The 25155-nt window shown below is 39.1% G+C and overlaps 1 protein-coding gene across 6 annotated transcripts in view; it reads right to left on the bottom strand.

The window, feature by feature from the left end:
- KIAA2012 (KIAA2012 ortholog) overlaps window positions 1-25155 on the bottom strand; it is a 108053-nt gene that overhangs the window by 5746 nt on the left and 77152 nt on the right. For all 6 annotated transcript variants that reach the window (XM_086719293.1, XM_086719296.1, XM_086719295.1 and 3 more), the window contains 5 exons: window positions 23595-23667; window positions 8224-8314; window positions 4945-5101; window positions 2823-2937; window positions 1064-1401 (listed from right to left, as the gene is read on the bottom strand). In XM_086719293.1, coding sequence (XP_086575419.1) covers window positions 1064-1401; window positions 2823-2937; window positions 4945-5101; window positions 8224-8314; window positions 23595-23667 — 774 coding nt within the window. The remainder of the gene's footprint in view (window positions 1-1063; window positions 1402-2822; window positions 2938-4944; window positions 5102-8223; window positions 8315-23594; window positions 23668-25155) is intronic.

Below are 25155 nucleotides of genomic sequence, written 5' to 3'. Positions count from 1 at the left end.
TCTTTCTTGAAATCCTTTTTGGAAGACCATGGATTATAAAATAAAGAAAAATATAATGATTTAAAACTGACAAGAACCCTGATTTTAGAGCCAAAGGACCTGGGTTTAAGTCTTGGCTCTATCATTTTATGGTTGTGTGGCTTCTGGAAATGGTCTCTTATCTCCAAGCCTCAGTTTCTAGGTCTCTGAAATGGGGATAACTACATCTGGCTCACAAGTGTGGCTGTAAAGATTAAATGAGATTCAGCAGAGTTGTACCATACACACATGTAACTTATGTGAGTTCAACCATAGTGGTTTAGCTGTGGGTATAATTGTAGTGTTTAAAGATACTCTCTTCCCCCCTACAACAAGACCTCTAAATGCAGTTTGGCACCTTCATCTCAGTGGGAAAAACTGTGATTTATCCCAAGAGCAGAGGAAAAATTGGTTGGGTTGGTCTTATTGAGAGATGTATCTGTATGGTATTATTTTTGATTCACTGCAGGGATTTTCAAGGGTAATATTCCTTACACTGACTCAGTTTTTTCTCTTAAATACCTGACATTAGAATCAAGGCTCCTGGAACAAAATTACTTTTATATGCCAAAGCACCTTGTAAAGACAGACACGTGTGTATAAACTGCCTGTGGCACAGCTGTGTGCCACAGAAAAGCAAATCAGGAAAGGAGAAATTTCCATAGCCTTTGGGAGGCCGGCAAAGATTTAGTTCCAGGCCAAGTCAGGGATATGCATGTACTTGGCTCTGATGGCCAGAACCCACCTTTCCCTGTGACTGTGAGGCCTGTGCCAACTTCCTGCTCTTTAAGGGATGAGTATATGCTGTGGCAGTTTGGGGGCCTCACAGAATGCATCATTTCAGAGGGGCTTTGACAAATTGTGTCTTGGATCAGCTCTGGCTTCTTAAAGGGTCAGAAGGTATCAAAGTAGAACAAATAAAACCATTATGTAGTACTGCTGTTTCAACAACTGCAATATGATTTGGGGCTGTTTTTCCCACATCTGCAGTTGTACGAGTGAGAACAGAAATCTCTCTGGCCAAACTAAGAATATTGGACCTCACCTTGGAAGGGTCATCATAGCTTCTTTCTTCTTTAGATTCCGTGTTTCTAGTGACAGGTATAGTCTGCATGGGTGATGATCTTCCATCTATGGACACTTGGCTCTCCGGAGCATCATACTTGGCGGAAAGCCAAGGGTCCTCTACAAGAGAACTGGAAGGAGAGAAACCTCTATCTGAAGTGTCTTCTATTTCCTTAGAGTTAATGATATTAGGCCCATTCAGTTCTGCTGCTATTTCCAGATTCCTTTCCTTCCGTATCCTTTTCCTTTTGGTTCTTGGATTCCTTTCTTTGGGAATTAGCCCTGATTTCTTTTCAGTCTTTGATTCCTTTGACTTTCCTGGAGGAGAATAATTGGGGAGACAGAAGTGTAGCTAAGTAAATGTGATCTCTGTATCCTTTTCAGTAGCTTTTAGACTTTAGTGTGCAATGGAATTACTTGGGGTGCAGATTACTAAGCCCCACTCCTAGAGTCGGACTCTGTAGGAATCTGCATTTTCACAGGCACTCCAAGTGTTTTGAGAAGGGTAGTGCACAGACCACCCTTTGAGAAACTGCCTTATCCTATGTGGATCAACTGTAATTCAATAGTCTTGTTACTAAAAAAGTTGTTTCACTCTGACCTATGGTAGAGGCAAGACTCTCCAGAGGAAAAACTACAGATACAGATGGAAAGTCCTGTCTCAAGAGTCTGGCTTGAGGTTGTAGCTTTGTAACCTGGCAAAGCTTAAGCCTTCCATACTCTAAGAACTCTTCCTCAATTCACCTCTGGGGACTGCAAGTATTTCTTTTTCCCAGTCCTGCCAATGCAAACCAAGTTATGGGCTACAACTATGTAAAGTCAGCAAGACTTTAAAAAGTAAATCTCAAAAATAGATTGAGCCTAGGAGATGATCCAGTGTCATCCTTTCTGACAACCTTTGATTTGTCTTCTGAATCATGTGGCCAGGAAAGAACAGGTGTAAATTTTAGGCTAAAGAAAGTTTTCAGAAGCATGGGAATATAAATTTCTAGTAAGGTGCAACACAGGGAACCAAGAAGAAAAATGGTAACTGGGGTAATAATTCAGAGCTTGTTTTATCCTTCCCCTTCCCAATGCTTTCACTGCCCAATTCTCAAATTATGGTACAGTTATTAGTTCATAGAGACCATGGTAAGAGCATGTATTTGGACCCACCACTTTACTGTTTGATCTGTTTGGGGTTATGCAAGCCACTCAATCTCTGTCAAGCCTCAACCACTACATGATATAATAATAGCACGTACTTTACGGAGATGTTTTAAGGATTTCATGATGTCATATATGCAGGGCTCTTAGTACAGTGCGTATTCAGTAAATAGGTGCTATTGTTTTTTCCTCTCTTGATCACAGGTCTCTGGGTAACCCTGGTTTCCTCTCTCCTCTTCTCTATCTCCTAAGATACTCACATGAAGTAAGTCTGCAATACTGTCTTGGCCAAGGTAGTCAAAAAGACAGGAGAGCCAAAGCATAAGAGACTCTTAAAAACTGAGAACAAACTGAGGGTTGATGGGGGGTGGGAGGGAGGAGAGGGTAGGTGATGGGCATTGAAGAAGGCACCTTTTGGGATGAGCATTGGGTGTTGTATGGAAACCAATTTGACAATAAATTTCATATATTAAAAAAAAAGACTCAAAATTAGGTAGTTTGTCTCATTAGATTCATGATGATTCTCTGTGACACCTCTCAGCTCCCATTAGGTGTCTTTTCCTGGGTCATTCCTCAAGAGCACACTCCCTTACCAACAGAAGCCTCTGTTTTCCTGTGGACCTTTCCTTCTCTCTCCCCTTGGGGTGCCTTGGACTTGTCTGTCTTGGTTCTTTTCTTTCTCTTGTCTTTGCCAATCAACTCCATCTCCTAAAGGTGAAAAATTAAGGAAAGGACCATGATATGAGTAGGAAACAAACAAACAAAAAACCCATCAAAGGGTGATTATGTTGAACAAGACAGAATGGCTTAGAATGGAATTTCTGGGTTCCACATGAAGCTGGAGAGCGAGTCTTAGAATGGAACTGGTGAGGAGATCCTAAGGTTCAGCCTTTCATTTAAAACTGCTAGGTATAATGTCATAGGAGGAAAGAGGAACAGAATACACTTTATGATTGTCCCCTTCTTGGATGCTAAATCACGATCTACAGAGGTGGATCAAAGTGAAGCACTTTTCAACTTTGATAGATTGCTATTGCTACAATTAATGTTTAACTAGTTTAAATCAGAGCCAGCTTTATTCACTCTTGCATCATTTGCTAACTTTCCAGAAGTTTCTCAAGCAGACGACCACAGCCATGTCAGTCTTTACCTTTCCCTATGGGCTGGGACAACAATGGAGATTCCTCCAAAGAGAGGATGGCAGAATGGGTACCTTAGTACCTGTGATATTTTGACATAAGAAATATATATTTGTCTTCATCCCCAGTCTCTGGCACAGAATTCCTAAAACCATTGTAATTTCTGGAGCATAAATGTGAAAAGAGTGGCTTTTGTTATTCACTAACAAGCCCCTTTTTTAAAAAAAAAATTTTTTTTAACGTTTGTTTATTTTTGGGACAGAGAGAGACAGAGCATGAACAGGGGAGGGGCAGAGAGAGAGGGAGACACAGAATCTGAAACAGGCTCCAGGCTCTGAGCTGCCAGCACAGAGTCTGACGCGGGGCTCGAATTCACAGACCATAAGATCATGACCTGAGCCGAAGTCGGACGCTTAACTGACCAAGCCACCCAGGTGCCCCACTAACAAACCCCTTTCAACCACACCTGAGATTGTATTAATGAGATGATTTTGGAAAGCACCTAAGGTGGGGGGTTGCTGGTTGCTAGGGGAACCAACCATGTTATTAGAGGTTTGGAGCTTTCAGCTCAACATTCCCAACCTCAGAGGAGGGAGAAAAGACTAGAGGTTGAGTTAAGTACCATCTACCAATGCTTTTATCAGTCAATGGCTATGTAATGAAGCCTCCATTAAAACCTGAAGCAAAGGAGTTTGGATGGCTTCTGAGTTGGTGAACACATCCACATGCTAGGAGAGTGGCACACTTCAAACTCCATGGAGAGTGAAGCGCCTGCTTCTGGGACCTTGCCCTACGTATCTCTTCATCTGGTTGTTCATTTGCATCCTTTAAAATATCCTTTGTAAGAGGCATCTGCCTGGTTTAGTTAGTGGAACGTGCAACTCTTGATCTTGGGGTTGTAAGTTCAAGCCCCAAGTTGGGTGTAGAAATTACTTAAAATTGTTTAAAAAAATATCTTTTGTAATAAATCAATTATAGTAAGTAAATGTTTTTCTGAGTTTTGTGAGCCATTCTAACAAATTGTCAAAGCTGAAGAAGGGGTTGTGGGAACCCTCTATTTATAGCTTGTTGGTCAGAAGTACAGGTGACAATCTGGGACTTGTGACTAGTGTCTGAAGTTGGAGCAGTCTTGTAGGACTGAGCTCACCCTTAACCTGTGAGGTCTGTGCTAACTCCAGGTAGTGTCAGAATTGAACTGTAGGACAGACATCCCTTCCCCATGCAAAAAAAGGACTGGATACCCAAATGGTGTCCTTCGAGCTGGAGAATTGATCGATGTGGAAAAAGACTCCATACATCTGGTGTCAGAAGTGGTGTGTGTAGGAAAACTGAAGTTTTCTATTAGCACCTTTGTAAAATTAGAAATGGGCACCCCATCCTTCAGAAGGATGCAGCCCAATGCTGGGGTTCAGGGCATGGTTTGTTAACCACAGAATGGATTTCAGCTCTCACTTGCCCCCATTGTAGGTACCCTTGTGTATATACTAAGCAATACATACAACTGTCCATGATACTCCTAATGAGAGCAACATCCAGGCAGGGCTTTTGGAACAAGCTGGTAGGTGTTTACACTTACATTTATGTTGGCTAGTGCCTGGTGGTTGAATGATCTTGGTTCAGTTTTCTCTTCTCTTCCTCTTGGAAGAAGAGATGTGTCTTTAGGACCCAACCTCTCTAGGGACTCGTGTCCTTGGAGTCTTCTTTGTAGATGATGTACATCATAATCTCTGCCACTTTAAGAAAGAGCAAAACAACAGGACCAAACTAAAAAACAAAACAAAACAAACCCCACAAAACTAGTGGACAAGGAAAAGGAAAAGTGAACAAGCATTGTTTCTGTGGCACTGTGTTGGGCATGTTACACACTTGGTCAACCCTCTTTTTCTCAATACATCCCTGAATAAGGGAGATTAGAAATTTGAGTCTTCATTTTTGGGGTTCTCTCCAGCTTAATCCTCAATTTAGGGAGCAGAAGAAATAGTTTGTCTCCCTGTGGTTGCATATCTATGCCTTTAATTGAATGACACAGGGTTATCTAACTGAAATTTCTTCTATCAAAGGCTTAGCTGAAAAATACATGACCTTTAAGAAAGAGTCTTAGGCATGAACAGACACTTTTCAAAAAAAAAACCATCCAAATGACTAACAGACACATGAAAAAATGTTAAACATCACTCATCATTAGGGAAACACAAATCAAAACCACTATGAGATAGCACCTGAAACCTGTCAGAATGGCTAAAATTAGTAACTTAGGCAACAGATGTTGGTGAGGATGCAGAGAAAGGGGAACACTTTTGCACTGCTGGTGGCAATGCAAACTGGTGCAGCCACTTTGGAAAACAGTATGGAGGTCCCTCAAAAAAATTAAAAATAGAACTACCCTATGACCCAGCAATTGTACTACTAGGTATTTATCCAAAGGATACAAAAATGGTGATTCGAAGAGGCACACGCACCCCAGTGTTTATGGAAGCACTATTGACAATAGTCAAAGTATGGGAAGAGCCTAAATGTCCATTGACTGATGAATGGATAAAGAAGATGTCGTGTATATATAGATGTATATGTATATACATACATACATACACAATGGAAAACGACTTGGCAATCAAAAAGAATGAAATCTTGCCATTTGCAACAATGTGGATGGAACTAGAGTGTATTATGCTAAGCAAAATAAGTCAGAGAAAGACAAATATCATATGATTTCATTCATATGTGGAATTTAAGATACAAAATAGATAAACATAAGGGAAGGGAAGATAATATAAAAACAGAGAGGGAGACAAACCATGAGAGACTCCCAAATACACAAAACAAACTTATGGTTGTTGGTGGGGTGTTGGTTGGGGGAAGGGCAAGGGGCATTAAGGAGGACACTGGTTGGGATGAGCATTGGGTGTTATATGTAAATGATGAATCACTAAATTCTATTCCTGAAAAATAAATAAATAAATACATACATACATAAAATTTGATTAAAAAATAGTCTTAGGAACATGCAACTATCCATCCATTCTTTTATGCCCTCTGAATTCTATTCTTTTTTTTTTTTTTTTTGAATTCTATTCTTGGTCAAATCTAGCCACCAAAAGGTCATGTGCTGTGTTTGTGTGATCCCTTGTAGAATTGCAGTCACTGACTATCTGCCTTGAGGATAACTGACTTATGTTCTCTGGGTAAAAAGGTCACTAAGAAATAGCTATGTGGTTTCAGTAACAGCTGCAGCAGCAGCTACTGTGTGCCAAACCTGGTTCTGGGCATTTGATTTTTTAGCCAAATCAATATTTTGTTCATTGTGCTGTGCTAGTACAGGGTCTTACTATAGAAACTTGAGAAATATTTGTTGCATGAGGTAAAAACAGAATTTCCTGTAAACACATGGGTCTTTTTTTTTTTTTTTTTTTTAGTTTTTTTTTCAACATTTATTTATTTTTGCGACAGAGAGAGACAGAGCATGAACGGGGGAGGGGCAGAGAGAGAGGGAGACACAGAATCGGAAACAGGCTCCAGGCTCCGAGCCATCAGCCCAGAGCCTGACACGGGGCTCGAACTCCCGGACCGCGAGATCGTGACCTGGCTGAAGTCGGACGCTTAACCGACTGCGCCACCCAGGCGCCCCAACACATGGGTCTTTAAATCATTCAATGTCACTCTATAAAAACCCACAGAAGGTGTATCCTTTAGAATTTAGTGCTAGGAAAATCTTTATTTCCCTTGAGGAACAGGTATGCTGCAAATGAGAACCACAAACCTGTGTTACTACTACTACTACTACTACTACTACTACTACTACTACTTCTCCTCCTCCTCCTCCTTCTTTTTTTGTTTTTACATTCAGGAATCTGTGTATCAAATCTGGAAGTCTGATCTTTAGTCACAATGACTCTAATTACTTTTGTTGGGTGTTGATATTCTTTTTTCTTTTCCTCTGGATTAAAGATTTGTTTTTCTTTTTGGTTATCTCACTTTGGCTTTTTTTTTTGTTTTGTTTTGTTTTGTTTTTTGCTGATGAGGTTGTTGTAAGCCATTTAAATCCATTGTGGAAGAAACTGAGGTATAAAAGTTGAAAACTGGAATTTTTCAGATAGCTGCCTCCCCCCATCAAGTGCCTTTCTTTCTTTGTTCCTAGGGATCATAAATCCTTTTTGACTCAGGAGGGGACACCTACATCAAGAGGCAGGTGAAGTCAGGTTGTCAAGTCACTGATGCTCATGGGAGGTCACAAGAGGCTATAGTTCCAGCTGCCACTGCCAAATGGGGTTTAGGAGCTGACTGGCCGAGCTGCTGGTTAGTGAGCTCATTGGAAGGACATAGTGAGCACATAGGAAGCACTTACTACATGTTAGCAATTAGTTTTAGTATTTTTAAGTATTATTTATTTTACCCAAAGCAGAGTGAATGTGTAGAGGAGAAACCAAGTTGAATTGACAGAAATCACCTTACTAGGCATGTCTGTAGATCCCAGTTATGTAGACAAACGGAGAAAGCTGTTTCCATACTGTTAAACTTCACTTTTCACCCACCCAGCCAAAGAATATGGCTTATGTAGGAAACATGTCACAATATAATTCTCCCCAAGAATCCGTTTCTTAGACAACAATTCTGGCTGTTAGAGAATGCAGTTAGCCTGAGAATCTTCATGCTTAGAAAAAACAGAAATGAAATAATTAAAAACAAAAATGAGGGGTCTCTGGCTGGCTCAGTCAGTAAAGCAGGCAACTCTTGATTTCAGGGTCATGAGTTCGAGCCCCATATTGGGCGTTGAGATTACTTTAAAAAGAAAAAAGAAAAAAGAAAAAAATGAAATAAAAGTAGAGCAGTCCATATCATTACAGCTTCGAACACTTACGTCTTTTGGACAGTATCTGACTCGAAGGTCTGGATGTGATCATCCAGGGAAGCACTAGGAGGGTCAAGGTTCATATTCCTCAGCTCCTGGTCTGTGAAGACAAAGAGGATCCTTAACAGCCAAAGACAATAGACAAGAATCCCAGACATGGGAAAATGTCTACCTGGTTAGTGGTCAATGACATGCAAATTAGCACAATAAAGTATGTTATGCCTAGAAAATTAGCAAATCCTGCACAAACCAGTGCTGGCACAAGGCAAGTGACATTAAAATTAGTAGACGCTTTGGGAAAGTGCTACGACAGTGTGTACCAAGAACCAGAAAAATGTTCTGGTCTTTGATCAGGAATCTTACTCCTGGATATTTATCATGAAGAAATAATTCAAAAGGACAAGCTTTTTGTACAAAGTTTTTATAACTTTGTTATTAATAATGAAAAATCTCCCCAACAATGGGAGATTGGGGAAGCAATTTATGATGCATTAATTTGACATTTAAAATTATGGTTTAAAAGATAAGCAATATGGAAAACATGACATAAAGAAGTAAAAATGTAAAATATAGAATATTGTGGTAGAACTCTATAAAATATGTATGTAAATGAATAAGGGCTGGAAGAGAAAACAAAAAGAAAATAATAGATTAGGAAGTTTATATGTGTTTAAATTTTTTCTTCAAATCCTAGTGTGATTATAACATTGAAAATGAAATTGTTTAAAAAACCCCAAACATTACAACTCAATAGTAAAAAAACCAAACAATCCAATTAAAAAATAGGCAGATAATCTAAACAGACATTTTCCAAAGAAGACATACAGATGGCTAACAGGCACATGAAAAGATGTTCAACATCACTAATTATGAGGGAAATGCTATTCAGTGAGATATCACCTCCTACCTGTTAGAATGGTTAGTATCAAAAAGACAAGAAATAAGTACTGACAAGGATGTGGGGAAAGAGGAACCTTGTGCTCTGTTGGTAGGAATGTAAATTAGTGCAGCTTCTATGGGAAACAGTATGTAGCTTCTTCAACTACATACAACTTAACTTCTGAGTATTTATCCAAAGAAAATGAAAACACTAATTCAAAAAGATATATGCCCTACATTCATTGCAACCTTATTTACAATAGCCAAATATGGAAACGACCTAAGTGTCCATTGATGGATGAATGGATAAAGAAGATGTGGTATATATACAAAAAAAGCCATAAAAAAGAAGGAAATTCTACCATTTGCAACTACACGGATGGGCCTTGAGGGTATTATGCTAAATGAAATAAGTCAGAGAAAAACAGATACTGCCTGATTTCATTTATATGTGGAATCTAAAAAAAAAACTAAACGAACAAACAAAACAAAACTCATAGATACAGGGAACAGATTCGTGGTTGCCAGCAGGGAAGAGGGTTGGGAACTGAGAGAAATAGGTGAAGGGGATCAAGCAGTAAAAACTTCTATATATAGGGGCGCTTGGGTGGCTCAGTCATTTGAGCATCAGGACTCCAGATTTTGGCTCAGGTCATGATATGGTTCATGGGTTCAAGCCCTGTGTTGAGCTCTACATGTTGACAGTGTAGAGCCTACTTGGGATTCTCTCTCATTCCCTCTCTCTGCCTTCCCCTGCTTGCTCTCTCTCTATCTTTGTCTCTCTCTCTCAAAATAAATAAACTTAAAAAAACCTTAGATATACAATATAAATAAGTCATGGGGATATAATGTAAAGCATGGTGACTATAGTCAATAATATTTAGCACATTTGAAAGTTGCAAAGAGTAAATCTTAAAAGTTCTCATCACAAGGAAAAAATTTTTTTGTAACTGTATGATGACTGTTGATAACTAGACTTATTGTGGTGATCACTTCGTGATGTATACAAATATCAAATTATTATGTTGTATACCTGAAACTAATATAATGCTACATATCTATTTTCTCTCAATTTAAAAAATTTTAATTAAAATAAAAAATGAAAAACAAATGTTACCCTATAAGGAAGGCTTACTCAGGCTACACAGCTATCACTCTTTGCTGGACTCTCTCAAGACCAAACTGGGTAGCTCTTTATTTTTTATTTTGAGGGGGGGGGGGCGAGAGAGAGAGAGAGAGAGAGAGAGAGAGAGAATCCCAAGCAGGCTCCATGTTCAGCATGGAGCTTGACACTGGGCTCAAGCTCATGACCCTGGGATCATGACCTGAGCCTAAATCAAGAGTCAGACACTCAATCGACTGAGCCACCTAGGCGCCCCTGGGTAACTCCTTTAAAATGAGAAGAGTCCTCAGACTAAGACTTCATATTGGACTAGGCTACCTTTTATTTCACTTTAAACAATATTTTTATTATGAAAGATAATTTCATTGCAGAAAATTTGAAAAACAGAAGCACAAGGAAGAAAAAATAACTCACAGTCAACACATAATTATTAGAATGATTAAAATGATTGACTATACTTAGTATTGACAAAGAGGCAAAGGAACTAGAACTCTCATTTACTGCTAGTTGGAATGTAAGATGGAACAGTGACTTAGGAAAGTAGTTTGGCAGTTTCTTTTTTCTTTTTAATGTTTATTTATTTATTTTGAAAGAGAGAGTGACTGGGGGAGGGGGAAAGAGTTAGAGGGAGAGAGAGAATCCCAAGCAGGTTCTGTACTGCCAGCACAGAGCCCGACATGGGGCTCAATCCCACGAGCCATGAGATCATAACCTGAACCAAAAATCAGGAGTTGGGCACTTAGCCTACTGAGCCACCAAGGTACCCTAGTTTGCCAGTTTCTTAAAAAATTAAATGTTATATATATCATATCATCCAACCATTACACTCCTGGGTATCCTACTCACGAGGAATGAGGGGCTCCTGGCTGGCTCAGTTGGAAGAGTATGTGACTCTTGATCTCGGGGTTGTGAGTTTGAGCCCCATGATTGGTGTAGAGGTTATTTATTTAAATAAGCAAACTTAAAAGAGGAATGAAAGCATATGTCCATATAAGGACTTGTACACAAATGTTCATAGCAGCTTTATTGGTAATAGTCAAAAACTTGAAACAGCCCAAATGTTCATCAACAGGTGAATGGATAAGCAAACTGGTGTATACATACAAAGCAATATTACTTAGCAGTAAGTAGAAATGAAGCATTAATACACTCAGCACTATGGATGAATCTCAAAAGAATTACATGGAATGAAAGAAACCAGACCCAAAAAAGGGTATATATAGTATGACTTCATTTATAGAAAATTCTAAAAATGCAAATTAATCTATAGTGACAGAAAGCATATCAATGGGGGACACTGGGAGGCTGGGGACAAGGGAGGCTGGAGTTGGAGGAGGCATGAGGAAACGTTTGGGAAAGATGAATGTTTTATCTGGACTATGATGATGGTTTCATGGGTATATACATATATCAAAACTTACCTAGTGGATCTTAAAAGTTCTCATCATAAGAAAAAACAATTGTAACTGTGTGTGGTGATGGATGTTAATTGAAGTTACTGTGGTAATCATTTTGCAACATACAGATAAATCATGTTGTACACCTTAAACTAATACAATGCTATTTGTCAATTATACCTCAATAAAACTAGGAACCACCCCCAAATCATAGCAATGTTTAGTATTTCAATGAAAGAAAATTTATTGGCTGAATAATTTTATACCCTACCAAATAATTACACATCATTAAAGCCTAAGAAAAAGGAAAGTTGACTGCATTAAAATCTTTACAGGAAAAAAAAAGTATTATTTAACACTTTAAAAAACTTATCTAATCATAAAATTTAAATAAGTATAATTTATCATATATCAATTATCCCTCAATAAATCTGCTTAAAAAAAACTCAAGAAAAATATTAATACAAATGAAGTGCCTAAACAGTGCTGGCACTTGGTAAAAACAAACAAAAACCAAAACACCTCACCCATGATCACTCTACACACATACAATTAATGCAAATATTTGGTGTATATACTTTCATGCATATATAATCTATCTATCTGGGGTGCCTGGGTGGCTCAGTCAGTTGGGCGGCTGACTTTGGCTCAGGTTGTGATCTCACGGTTTGTGGGTTCAAGCTCTGCATTGGGCTCTGTGCTGACAGCTTGGAGCCTGGAGCTGGCTTCAGATTCTTTGTTTCCCTCTCTCTCTGCCCCTCCCCTGCTCACATTCTGTGTCTCTCTCTATCTCAAGAATAAATAAACATTAAAAAAAATTAATCCATCTACATATACATTCATTTTAATAGAATTAAATATATGTATAATTTTAATTTACTTTTATGTTATTAGAATTTCCCATATAGTTAAATATTCTTAAAAATTATCATAATAAACAGCATAGCATTTCATTGTACAGATGTACCATACCTTAATCAGACATGTAACTTGTAATTCAGATTGTTTCAAAGTTTTTATAATTATAAAGAACTTTGCATAACATTTCATTGAAAGGAATGTTTTTGATTATTAAAAGACCTACTCTTTGTTCACATCTATGATTATTAAAGGATATACAGTCTTTAAGGCACAATGTTGACTGCCAAATCATTCCCCCCAAAATTTGTACTGATTTAACACTCTGAGAAAAATGGTCATCTATTTCTTCATTTATCACATGCTTATTAAATACTGACCACATGCTGGGAATTGTGTTAGATGCTGGAAATAGAGTGGGGAGTTGGACGGACACCCCCCTACCTGCCCCGGGTCTCAGGGAGCTTAAATTTTATTGGGGAAGATGGATATTAACACAAAATAAAAACTTTTCAAAAGGTAGACTCTAATATTCAATCCCTATTTCTCTTTGAGCAGTAGATTCCTGCATGAATTCATTTATTTTTCCTCATTTTTCTTTATTTAAAGGGGTTATAACTTTAAAGAAAGATTGGAAAAGAAAAAATTCACCTGTCATCCTACCATCAATCATCTCCTTAATATGATAGTTAATCCATTTTTCAGCATTCAAAGTTGTCCATGACACCCCCACTCCTTCTCAGCCCAGAGCGCCTTTGTAGCTTGGGTTTTCTTCTGCCATTCCCAAACTTTAAGGATAGCATTTCCATCAACCTCCAGAAATAGCAGTGGGGACAAAATTGTTAATGTACGGGGTGGTTGGGGAAGCTGGGAAGGTTGATTGGGGTGGTTACTTAGAATTTATTTTGTTTTGGATCATATGTAATGTTACAGAGAGTTGGAGGTGATTTAAGTATCTTCGTGATAAGAGAAATTCTGTGGGAGTTTCATTCCCTAACATGGCTGTAAAAGCTGTTTCACTGGACATTCATGGCTCATTATAGCTGTTTTGAACTCTGGGACAGGGCACTACAGGACCAGCAGAGGGCGCATTTGTATTGACCAAAAGCTGAGATTTTACATTAGTGTAATTTCACCGTATTGATGAGAATTGAAAATTCTGGGAGGTGGATCATAGAAACGAGCTCCCCTCACTCCCCAATAAAATAATCTGGTATTTAGGAAATATTGGGATAAACTAAGCCAGTGCTTTGAATAATAATTTACAACTTTTAACTGCTTTAAAAAAATCTGTAAAATATTTTAAGAATGCAGAGTATAGAAAAAATACTATATATGAGTACCACCTAGCTTTGTGAAATCTTAACATTTTGCCATATCTGATTCACATTTTTTTCTAAAGAAATAAAACATTTCAGATACAGTCCAAGACTTCATTGTATAACATTTGATCTCATTTCTGTCACTCTCTCCCAGTGGTAACCGTTTTCTTAAATTTGGTATTTGTCCATTGAACACACTACTCCAAATATGGCACCTTCACATATTAAATATTTCAAGCTGAAGGAATTTGAAAAATGGCAGGTGAAGGAAGGATTCTCTGACCACCACCCCCTTCTCCCCCTGAAGCACCCCCTTCTAAGAGCCTCATTTGAGAGGTGCCCACCAGAAGTGCCACCTAGAGGAAAGAGGCATCCTTATCTCTGAAGATGGAGAAACTTCAAGAGGAATCCAAACAAACAGGCCTTGCTCAGTTTCTCCCAAATTATTATCCTTCCTTAGCCCATTCCCTTTAAGTAATATCACATTATCCCACAACTTTCCACTCTTCATCAAACCTCGTATAAAAACACTCAGGCTTGGGGTGCCTGTTGGCTCAGTCTGTGGAACATGCAACTCTTGATCTTGGGGTTGTGAGTTCAAGCCCCATGTTGGGTGTGGAGATAACTTAAAAATTAAAAAATCTTTAAAAAAACAAAACAAACACACACACACTCAGGCTTAACCATTTCTTTGGGTCCCCATTTCCTTATGAAGTCTCCTATATCACATAAAATTTATATTAAATAAATTTGTGTGCTTTTCTCCTCTTAAATCTGTGTCAGTTTAATTTTTTAGCCCCAGCCAGGAGACCCTAAGAGGGTCAAGGAAAAGTTTTTCTTTTCCTACAGTGTCCTCAGGCATATGTTTATATCTTTGCCACATATAAATACACTTATAAATAACAGGGGCACCTGGGTAGCTCAGTCAGTTAAATGTCTGACTCTGGGTTTTGGCTCAGGTCAGGATCTCACAGCTTCATGGGTATGCGCCCCATATCAGCTTCTGTGCTGGCAGCTCGGAACCTGCTTGAGATTCTCTCTCTCCCTCTCTCTCTGCCCCTACCCCACTTGTGCTCTCTCTCTCTCAAAATAAATAAAACTTAAAAAAAAACATATACTATTTTATACATTAAATCATTATATATTTTACAACTTATTTTGCTTAACATTTTAGTGATTAATTCATGATGATACATGTAGTTTCCATTCATTTATTTTAAGTTATTGACACTATTCCATTGTATAAAAATACCACAATTTAGTTATCCATTTTGTTGCCGATGGCTGTTTTGATTATTTCCAACTTTTTGTGATTACAATGCTGTAATGAACCTTCTTGAGTGAGTCACTTTTCATACATAAAAGAGTTTCTCTGAGGTATACATGGGAATAAAATTGTTGAGTTGCAGGGTATGTGTATCTTCAATTTATTGGATATTTCCAAATTGCTCTGAATTTCTAAAACTCTGTATCCTCATCAAAAATGGGTGTTTGCAGACTTTTAAATTTTTGTTAATCTGATATATACCTGAAATGATATCTCTTTTTGTTGTAATTTCAATTTTCCTGATTAGCAGCAAGTTGACTTCTTCACATGACCATTTATTTAGGCTTCCTCATCTGTTAATTGCCTATTCATATCTCAGCCATTTTCATTGGGTTGATCTTTTCCTTCTCTATTTGTAGCGGTTCTTGCCACATTTTGGATACCAATATTTTATTGGTTTTATGTGCTATAAGATATTGTCTTATAGTCTGTGATTTGTCTTTTTTTTCTTTTTTAAAGATTTTTAAAAATTATTATTATTATTTTATGTTATTTTTAAATGTTTATTCATTTTTGAAAGATAGAGAGAGACAGAGCACAAGAGGGGTGGGGCAGAGAGAGAAAGGGGGGGACACAGAATCTGAAGGAGGCTCCAGGCTCTGAGCTGTCAGCACAGAGCCTGATGTGGGGCTTGAACCCATGAACTATGAGATCATGACCTGAGCCGAAGTTGGACGCATAACTGATTGAGCCACCCAGGTGCCCCAAAAGATTTTATTATTTTTTAAAAATAATCTCTATACCAAACATGGGGCTCAAACTTACAACCCCAAGAGCAAGAGTTGCTTGCTCTGCCAATTAAGCCAGCCAGGCACCCCTGTATTTGTCTTTTAACTTTGTTTTTGCTGTCTTGTCAAAAACTTTAAATTTTAATATAACCTGACTTGTCAGTAATTTTCTTTATGGTTTATGTTTTGATTCGGGGGTAGGAAATTTTTTCCTTTTTCAAATTCATAAAGATATTCTTCTATATTTCTTCTAAAAAGTTTAAAATTTTTACTTTTTCAGAAAAAAGCCTGGCTGGTTAAGTCAGAAGAGCATGAGACTCTTTTTTATTTTTTTATTTTTTTATTTTTTATTTTTTCAACGTTTATTTATTTTTGGGACAGAGAGAGACAGAGCATGAACGGGCGAGGGGCAGAGAGAGAGGGAGACACAGAATCGGAAACAGGCTCCAGGCTCCGAGCCATCAGCCCAGAGCCCGACGCGGGGCTCGAACTCACGGACCGCGAGATCGTGACCTGGCTGAAGTCGGACGCTTAACTGACTGCGCCACCCAGGCGCCCCAGAAGAGCATGAGACTCTTGATCTTGGGGTTGTGAGTTCAGGCCCCAAGTTGGGTATAGAGATAACTTAAAAAGAAAATATTAAAAAAATTTTTTTTTGCTTTTTCAAGAAACACACCTGATAATGTGAGATAAAGATTTAAAAATTGGATAACCATTTATCTCAAAGTTATATACTGAGAAATAGCTCATTCTTTACACTTTTGCCATATGTTGTTTCCATATATGGGTGCATTTATTTCTGGATTCTCTATTCTGTCTGTCCCTAAGCCAATATCATATGGCCTTAAAGTGATTTTTGATATTTAATATTTTTGATATTTTAGTATTTGGCCTCTTTGTTTTTCTTCAAAATTCTATTGGTTATTTTGGGTCCCTTTATGAATTTTGGGATCAACTTATCATGTTCCACCAAAACCTGATTGGGGATTAAAAAAAAATTGTAACTGCATTGAATTTATAGATTAAGTTAGGGAGAATTTTCAACCTTCCTGTTTATAAACATTACATACAACATTATATAGAATGTTATATTTATTTCAGTCTATTTTTATTTAATTTAACAAGATTTTGTAATTTCTTCAAGAAATTCTCACATATCTTTTTTTACATTTATTTGTAGGATATATGTACCTCTATCTATATAGATATATATTTAAAAATTACATTTATCCTACCTTCCTGTATAAACTGTACCAGTGGATAACTAATAGAAGAGGAAAAGTTGTTTTGGGTTTTTTTGGTAGGAGTTTTCCAAGTAATAAGTGGAAAAAGAATGATAGAATTTCAATATCACTATTTTGCAGCTTGTAATGAATGAATGGATCTGAAGCTACGAGCACCATGAGGTGACACGATGTCTCCTGATGGGAGAGCTCAATGCCCTCCACAAAATGGTCTTCCAAAAGGAAAAACCAAACCTGAATCTGATCAATCTCTAGATCCAAGTACTAACTTACAGGGAGTATAGAAGACAGAGAAGCACGTAAAACTACACCATGAGGAAGCAATCAGCAAAATCTAGATTGTGGGAAACTCTATAGGGCAAGTGACTCAATTTCCTAAAAATAAACTAAGAGAGTTAAGAAAAGAAATGAAAGGGAGCCAATAAATTAAAGGAGACTTGAAGGCCACACCAACCAATCACAAACAAACTCTGAAACAATTATAATAATTGGGAGACAGTTACAGCATTAAAAAAACTGAATATTCAATTATATTAAAGAATAGTTCTAATTTTTAGGTGCAATAGTAGTATTACAGTTATGTCAAAAGTGTCTTTTTTTTAAGGGTATTTATTTATTTTGAGAGAAAGAGAGTATGAGCAGAGGAGGAGCAGAGAGAGAGGGAGAGAGAGAATCCCAAGCAGGCTCCAAGCAGTGAGCACAGAGCCCCACATGGAGTTCTAACTCATGAACCATGAGATCATGAGCTGAGCCAAAATTCAGTCAGATGTTCAACTGACTGAGCTACCCAAGTGCCCCCAAAGTGTCTTTTCTTGTTTTTTAGAGATAGATACTCAAGTGTGTATACATAAAATGACATGAGGCTGGAAAATTTGTTTCAAAATAATATGGAAGAGAGGGAGGAAGGAGTTAGGGATGTGGGTGAACAATATCGGCCAGGATATGGATATGTGGAATTCCTATGCTGATTTTTGTGTATGTTTGGGAGTTTTCATAATAACAATTATCTTACAATTGCATTATAAATTGTAATTTATGTTTTGACACTTTCTTTTTTCCACAATTGATTTTTATGTTTTGATCTATATTTAGTAATCTTGCTGACTTTTTGTCTTTTAATAGCTTGTCTGTAGAGGCCCTTGGATTTTCCATATAATGCTATTGTCTGGGAATAATGACAGTGTCATTTCCTCCTTTCTGTCCTTTTCCTTTTCCTTTCTTTTGGTTTCCCTACTGTGCTACTACAATGTTGAAATAGAAGCAATGACAGAGGGCGTCCTTATCCTAGTTCTTTCTCTAAAGAGGATGCTTTTAAAGTTCTACCATTAAAGTGTGATGCGTGCTTCAGATTTTTGATAGACACTCTTTATTAAAATCAGGAAGTCTTCCTCTGTTCCCAGTTTGATAATTTTAAATTATGAATGGGTGGATATCATAAAGTTATTTTTCATTTTGTGTCTATTGGGATGACCCTAAGGTTTTTCTCCTTTAACCTCTTGACGTGAATTACATAAACAGACTCTCACATGTTAGACCATCTTTGAATTCCTGGGATAAACCAAATTCAGTCATGGTATATGTATACACACACACACACACACACACACACACACACACACACACTATATGTATATTTGTATTATTTATATAAAATATTACATATTTAAACGTAAGCTTAATGATTTGATTGGCTATATTTTATTTAGGAGTCTTGCATCTTGGATCATAAGTGAGATTGGTCTATAAATTGCCTTTCTTATGTTGTCTTTATCTGTAGGTTCAACTGCTTTTTGGTCTTGATGAATTTGGGTCTCAAGTTAGAAATAAATTTTACTTCCTGGAAGGTGAAGAGAATTTTCAGGATCAAGGGGCAACAGCTGTGTTCTGGGATTTTGGGGACTTCCCTGGGGTTTCTATTTTGGGTTAAGTGGAGTGAGCCAGAAACATTCTTTTTTTTTTTTACATTTTATTTATTTATTTATTTATTTATTTATTTATTTATTTATTTATTTTTTCAACGTTTTTATTTTTATTTTTGGGACAGAGAGAGACAGAGCATGAACGGGGGAGGGGCAGAGAGAGAGGGAGACACAGAATCGGAAACAGGCTCCAGGCTCCGAGCCATCAGCCCAGAGCCTGACGCGGGGCTCGAACTCACGGACCGCGAGATCGTGACCTGGCTGAAGTCGGACGCTTAACCGACTGCGCCACCCAGGCGCCCCACATTTTATTTATTTTTGAGAGAGAGAGAGAGAGACAGAGCACAAGTGGGGGAGAGGCACAGAGAGAGGGACACACAGAATCTGAAGCAGGCTCCCGGCTCTGAGCTGTCAGCACAGAGCCTGACATGGGGCTTGAACCCACAAACCATGAGATCATGACCTGAGCCGAAGTCGACACTCAACTGACTGAGCCACCCAGGTGCCCTGAGCTAGAAACATTCTTAAGGATGTACAACTGCTCGACATGGAGGAGGGCTTTGAAATACTTTTCAGAAGGAAAGATAAAGCAGTAACAGAGTGTGGAGGTCATCTAGGCTGCTAGGAACTAGCAGATAATTCTGAACCCAGTACTGGCAGTGTGCAGTGACTGTGTAGGCTTCATATAGAGCAAATCGGGGAGCAAGGGGTCTTGACTGACCTCAGGTGGCAGCCCTGTACAGGGGTGCCACTTTCCAGGTTGTAGATTCTGGGGCAGGGGCACTGTCTCAACTTCTGGGCACACACTTCTGATCTATTTTTCCCACAGCTTTAAGGGAAATTTTTTGCAACACTGGCTACTCCTTAGTTCATTGCACAAGTTGGGCAGTCATTATATCTGCTCCTTCTGGAGCTGTTTATTCCTGGAGCCAGGAACTGCCCCCGAGGAAAGGCCTTCAAACCTCCCTACAGCTAAGTGGACCAATGGGATTTATGCTCCTACAAGGCAGCTGTGGGCCCAACACTGATGTTTTCTCTCCTGTCCTCAGGATGAGGAGATGCTGAGCCAGCTTTAAGATGTAGAGAAGGGTAATGGCAAAGGGGATGGCAGAGAGAAGGAACCTGGGGCAGGGCTGTCCTACCTCTTGTCTGCCAGCTTGGACTTTTCCGAGAGAGAGAAATAAACCTTCCATCTTATTTGAAGTCACTTTATCTTGTTCTTTGTTAGAACAGTTGCATCAATATCCTAAGTACTGCATACCCATCTCTTCAATAAAGCAATAATGCTCTGGGCCTCTTTTTCCCTAGTAGAATAGAAATGGCTCACTGGTTTCTAAGGGTTTCTGTAAGACCTGCCTTTTGTCTTTTCCCCCCATTGTTTCAGGCTACTCATTAGGGACCCCCCTGTATCTCATGCAGGGCTCCTCAAATCTCTCACTCTTTCTAAGAGTATCTCAAATTCTGCCACATTGTAAGGGGTTACATCACTATTGCACATAGCCTTTCACAGAAGGCAGAGGCTGGCAAGGCTGCTTTGTTCAGACTGGGTCTGCTGTCCACATGTGGACTTAAGTAAAAGAAGGACTTACACAACGGACTCAACCAGTCTTGCCAAGTTCAAGCCCCCATCACTGAGATTGACCTAGAAAGTAATCATCATGTTATCAACTTAGAACAAGTCTCTCCTGACAAGGAGACAAGACTTACAGCTACTAAATTAAGGTTTTTAAGAAATAGACTGATAGCTAACCCATAGTGAGCACTTCCTCTGTGCTAGGCACTCTCATAAGCACATTACATGTATTAACTCCTTTATCTCACAGCCACCTCATGAGGTAAGTAGTATTGGCACCTCCATTTTACAGATGACTTCAACCCAGATCTAGTTAGAAACTCTAGGGGAAGGACCCCAAATTTATTTTAACCAGACTTTCAGGGGGTTCTGATGCACACTAAAGTTTGAGAACAACTGGCCTAGGAAATAAATAAGACTTGAAATTTTATTCTTTTTTTGGACTGAGGGGTTGGGGAAAAGAGGTGGAAAGGAAAGTTTTGTATTTAACATGAGCAATTTTCCAAACCCGATTTGATTTGGAGGTTGCCAATTTGATTTGTCTGGTGAAAACTTGCATGCAGTGATTTCACCAAGTGTAAGATGCAAGGTATTCTTGGTAGATATGGCACTGGCTCACTGCTCATAATTTAAACATGAAGATCACTACTTAATTTAGAGTAGTAGAGAATAAAATCTTGGCAATTAGATGTAAGGCCTATATGGGGAAAATCGATCCTTAAATAGTTAAAAAAAATTCCTTGGCAAGCTCTCTTTTCTTCCTACAAAGATTTGAAATCTTTTTTTAAACATTAGCATTTATCATTCAGGACAGGCAAATGCCTTCTTTAATTTTCTGCAGTGATATTTCACTGCATTAAAGACTGTCTGGATAACCTTTGTGGAACTCAGCCGAAGCCTGTTCCTCTGTCATGAGAAAGGAAAACTGTTTCAACTGACGTGGTCATTGCTTAGATTTGGCCATGTTCTGCACTGCCTAAAACCCCCATTGCACTTGGAGCCTTGTCAGTGTTCACATTCTGCATATGTGACTTATGATATGGAAGGTCTGAAGACTGGAGCATTGTTTCCCTGGTTACTGTCACTCAGCTTTGAAAATGGAGGGGGCAGGAGACTTATTTTAGCAAGAACTCTGCTTAAAAGCTTGACCAAACCCAGAGATTGGGCTACCATAATATTTTATTGTCTGATATGTAGAAACAGTGAAATCTTTTATTTTATTATTCTATTTTGAGACGGAAAGGGCACAAGTGAGCCAGGGACAGCAAGAGAGAGAGGGGAGAGGGAGTGAGGCAGGGCTCACCTGAAGCAGGGCTCTTGCTCACCCGAAGCAGGGCTCAAACTCATGAACCTGAGCTGAAGATCATGACCTGAGCTGAAGTCAGATACTTAACCAACTGGGCCACCCACGTACCCAGCAGTGAAATCTTTTTAAATGAGTATAAAATTATTTTTGTTTAGAATATCAAATGAAAGAAACAGTAAAATATGTAAACAGAAAAATATCAAATTTAAGGTGAAATTCCAAATCCATGACTTTGCACTTTTATTTCTAGTGAGCTCTCATGGTCTCCTCATCTCATGGGGTCTAGAGGAAATAGGAAGAGTCATGGTGTCATTTCAAGGTTGGAAAACTGTGACCCTGAGAGGGTAGACATTTAATCATTATGATATCCAACTCAAAAATAATACAGTATTAGGGTGCCTGGGTGGCTCGGTTGGTTAAGTGGTTGACTCTTGATTTCAGCTTAGGTCATGATCTCAGGTTCGTGAGCTCAAGCCCCACATTGAGCTCTCTACTGACAGTGCAGAACCTGCTTGGAAGTCTCTCTCTCTCCCCCTCTCTCTGCCCCTTTCTGACTCTTTCTCTCTCTCAAAATAAATAAACTTAAAAAAAAAATAATACAATATTCGTTAAAGGGTTACTGTATATGAATTACTTCATTTATTTCTCATGCAACCTTAGGAGGGGAATACTGTTTTCAGCCTCAGTTAAGGACACTGAGGCACAGAGGGGTTAAGGCAGTAGTCCAACTGCAGAGCCCACATTCTCCACTCAGCTGAACAGAGCTGCTGTTGCTAGCCTATATAGAGCACCTTATGTGAATTCAAGAAAGGCACCCCAGTAGAAGGGCCGGTAGAAGGGGGAAAGGAGCCCCTTCTGCATGGATACCCCCAGTCCTGAGGTGCATGGCTTAGGGGGCAGAGCACAGGCCCCTATTTGCTCTCTCTGCTGGATGACTTTGTACAGCAAACAATAAGCAATTCTTTCTGGCTGGCACTGCATCCACTCCTTGAGAACACAAGTATCTCTCACCTATCTATTTCCATTCCTGCAAGATGCAGTGAGGATAAAGAACAGTTCTGGTACCTGGGCCTACCCAACTGCAGTATCACACAGCATGCACAGGTACCCCCAGGGAAGAGATTAGAGTCTAGCTCAGGGTCTGGGAATATGAACTATGCCAAAAAGCCCAGTTCTGGGCCCAATGTTTCCTAGAATCATCATTATTAAATGCAGCATCATTTTTGGAGGAAGCCGCACTCAAACAGCCTGACCACCCAGGGCGGTGGGCAGCAGGGTCTGTGTCTCTAAAGATACTGCCCCCCATCATCGTTGGAATATTAACCCTCTAGCCAGGGAGCCTCAGCTCCTGCACCTGCATATCCAATGCCCCTGTGGGCAGGAGGAACAGAAAAGTGGAAGTGCCTATGTGACCTTTTTGTGATACCCCAGAGTCTCCACTCTCTTCCATCAATCTGTGGCCTCTGGCAGGAAAGAAACCTTTCAGTAAGTCCAAAAATATAAAAGCATGTTATCGTCATCAGTTGGTTTGTGATGCATTAAGTAAGAACAATCAGAGTCTGAACTCAGCACATTGGTCTGTTTTCTGACTTCCAGGCTGAGAGGAAATGGAAGGGTCATTCCCCATTAACATCTTTGAACCAATGCAAACCTCATCAGATGATTGTTGTGATAAGATTTAAAACCCAACCTGGCTGTCTCTACCTTGGGTGTCTTGATGATTTTCTCTGAGGGGTCCTCCTGGTTCTTCATGATAGTCCATTTCATCTCCATTTTCCTATTAGGTTAATACACAACAAAAAAAAAGTACATAAGACAAAATAAAGGCAAACACTCCTATTGTCTATGCCCTTTGGAAATCCAGTTCTTCTCCTTCTTTGTCAACTTATTTTAACTTCAGTGTCCAAGAAGTCTAGTACCAGTGTGAATAGCCCTAAAGAGCCAGGTGGGCTTAGCTGCACTGTTGAGCATTATGGGGGTCTTAGTTGTATTTCTCTTGTGGGAGGCTTGTCCCATCCACATGTACAGTGTTCCATGCCTGGCGTTAACTGGGGGGAGGGGGTGGGGAGAAGAATGCCACAGGCACAGACCAACTGGAGAAGGAAGCAAGGTACCTCCAGGGACTTGATGGATGACTGATGTGATGAGAGCAGAGGCAGAAAGAATAGGAAGGGTGGGTTGAATCAGACTCCCAAAGACTTGAAGGCAGATTAAGGGCTTTGGTCTTATCTCGAACAAATGGAAAGTACTGAAGGTGTAATGCAAGGAAGCAAAAGGGTCAGATTGGCCTTTTGTGGAGTTTCCAAGGTTGCCACGGATTAGGTTTCTTATCACATTGAATCCCCTCTTCCTTCTTTCTCTCAGTCATACAAATTGCTTGCAATCCACCATCTAGAAATTTCCATAATAGTGGTTCGCAACCCTGGCTATGAGTTAGAATTATTTAAAAGGTATGATATCTAATATTTACCCCCAAACAATAAAATCAGACTTTCTGGAACTAGGGTATTTAAAATTTTTTTTTTTAAACATTTATTTTTGAGAGACAGAGAGAGACAGAACATGAGCAGGGAAGGGGCAGAGAGAGAGGGAGACACAGAATCTGAAGCAGGCTCCAGGCTCTGAGCTGTCAGCACAGAGCCTGGCACAGGGCTTGACCCCATGAACTGTGAGATGATGACCTGAGCTGAAGTCGGATACTCGACTGAGCCACCCAGCCGCCCCTGGAACTAGGGCATTTTTAAAGTTTCTTGGGTGATTCCAACATGTAGCCAGGATTGAGAGTCACTGATCTCCTCTAGAGATTAGAAGAGAAACTCGTTGGTAGCCAAAGTGATGTGACAGGTAGAGTCAAAGACTTAAGTAAAGCCACATGTGTCTGAGGAAGTCAGCTCTTGGTCTTTGTCACGCGGATCTCTGCTGAGTCCCTAGCTTCACTTCAGCTACAAAGAAGGAATTGGATATGGAGAGCCCTGGAAATTTCTCCTAGGACTAAAGTTCCTCTACCTTTAGTGACAATCAGTTTTTCTACTTAATTATCAAACACCCAAGCTGCTCTGGAAAGAGACAATTAATCTAATTTGTTTGACATTCTCATCTCACCCTATAGCTTTTTACCCTGTGTTTTTTTCACTTGTTAGCTTACCATTTGTAGCCAATGAGATTCTGACATAAAAGAGCTAGAGCAGGTAAGTGATTTTCTTTCTTTCTCTTCCTTCCTTCCTTTTTTGCTTTTATTATGATAAGTTTCTAAAGAAATTTTTTT

Source organism: Puma concolor, chromosome C1, assembly GCF_028749965.1.
Source record: "Puma concolor isolate L17-30 chromosome C1, mPumCon1.1.hap2, whole genome shotgun sequence".
Lineage (NCBI taxonomy): Eukaryota > Metazoa > Chordata > Mammalia > Carnivora > Felidae > Puma > Puma concolor.
Note: the sequence above shows the minus strand (reverse complement) of the source record. Positions and strands in the feature narration are given on the sequence as shown.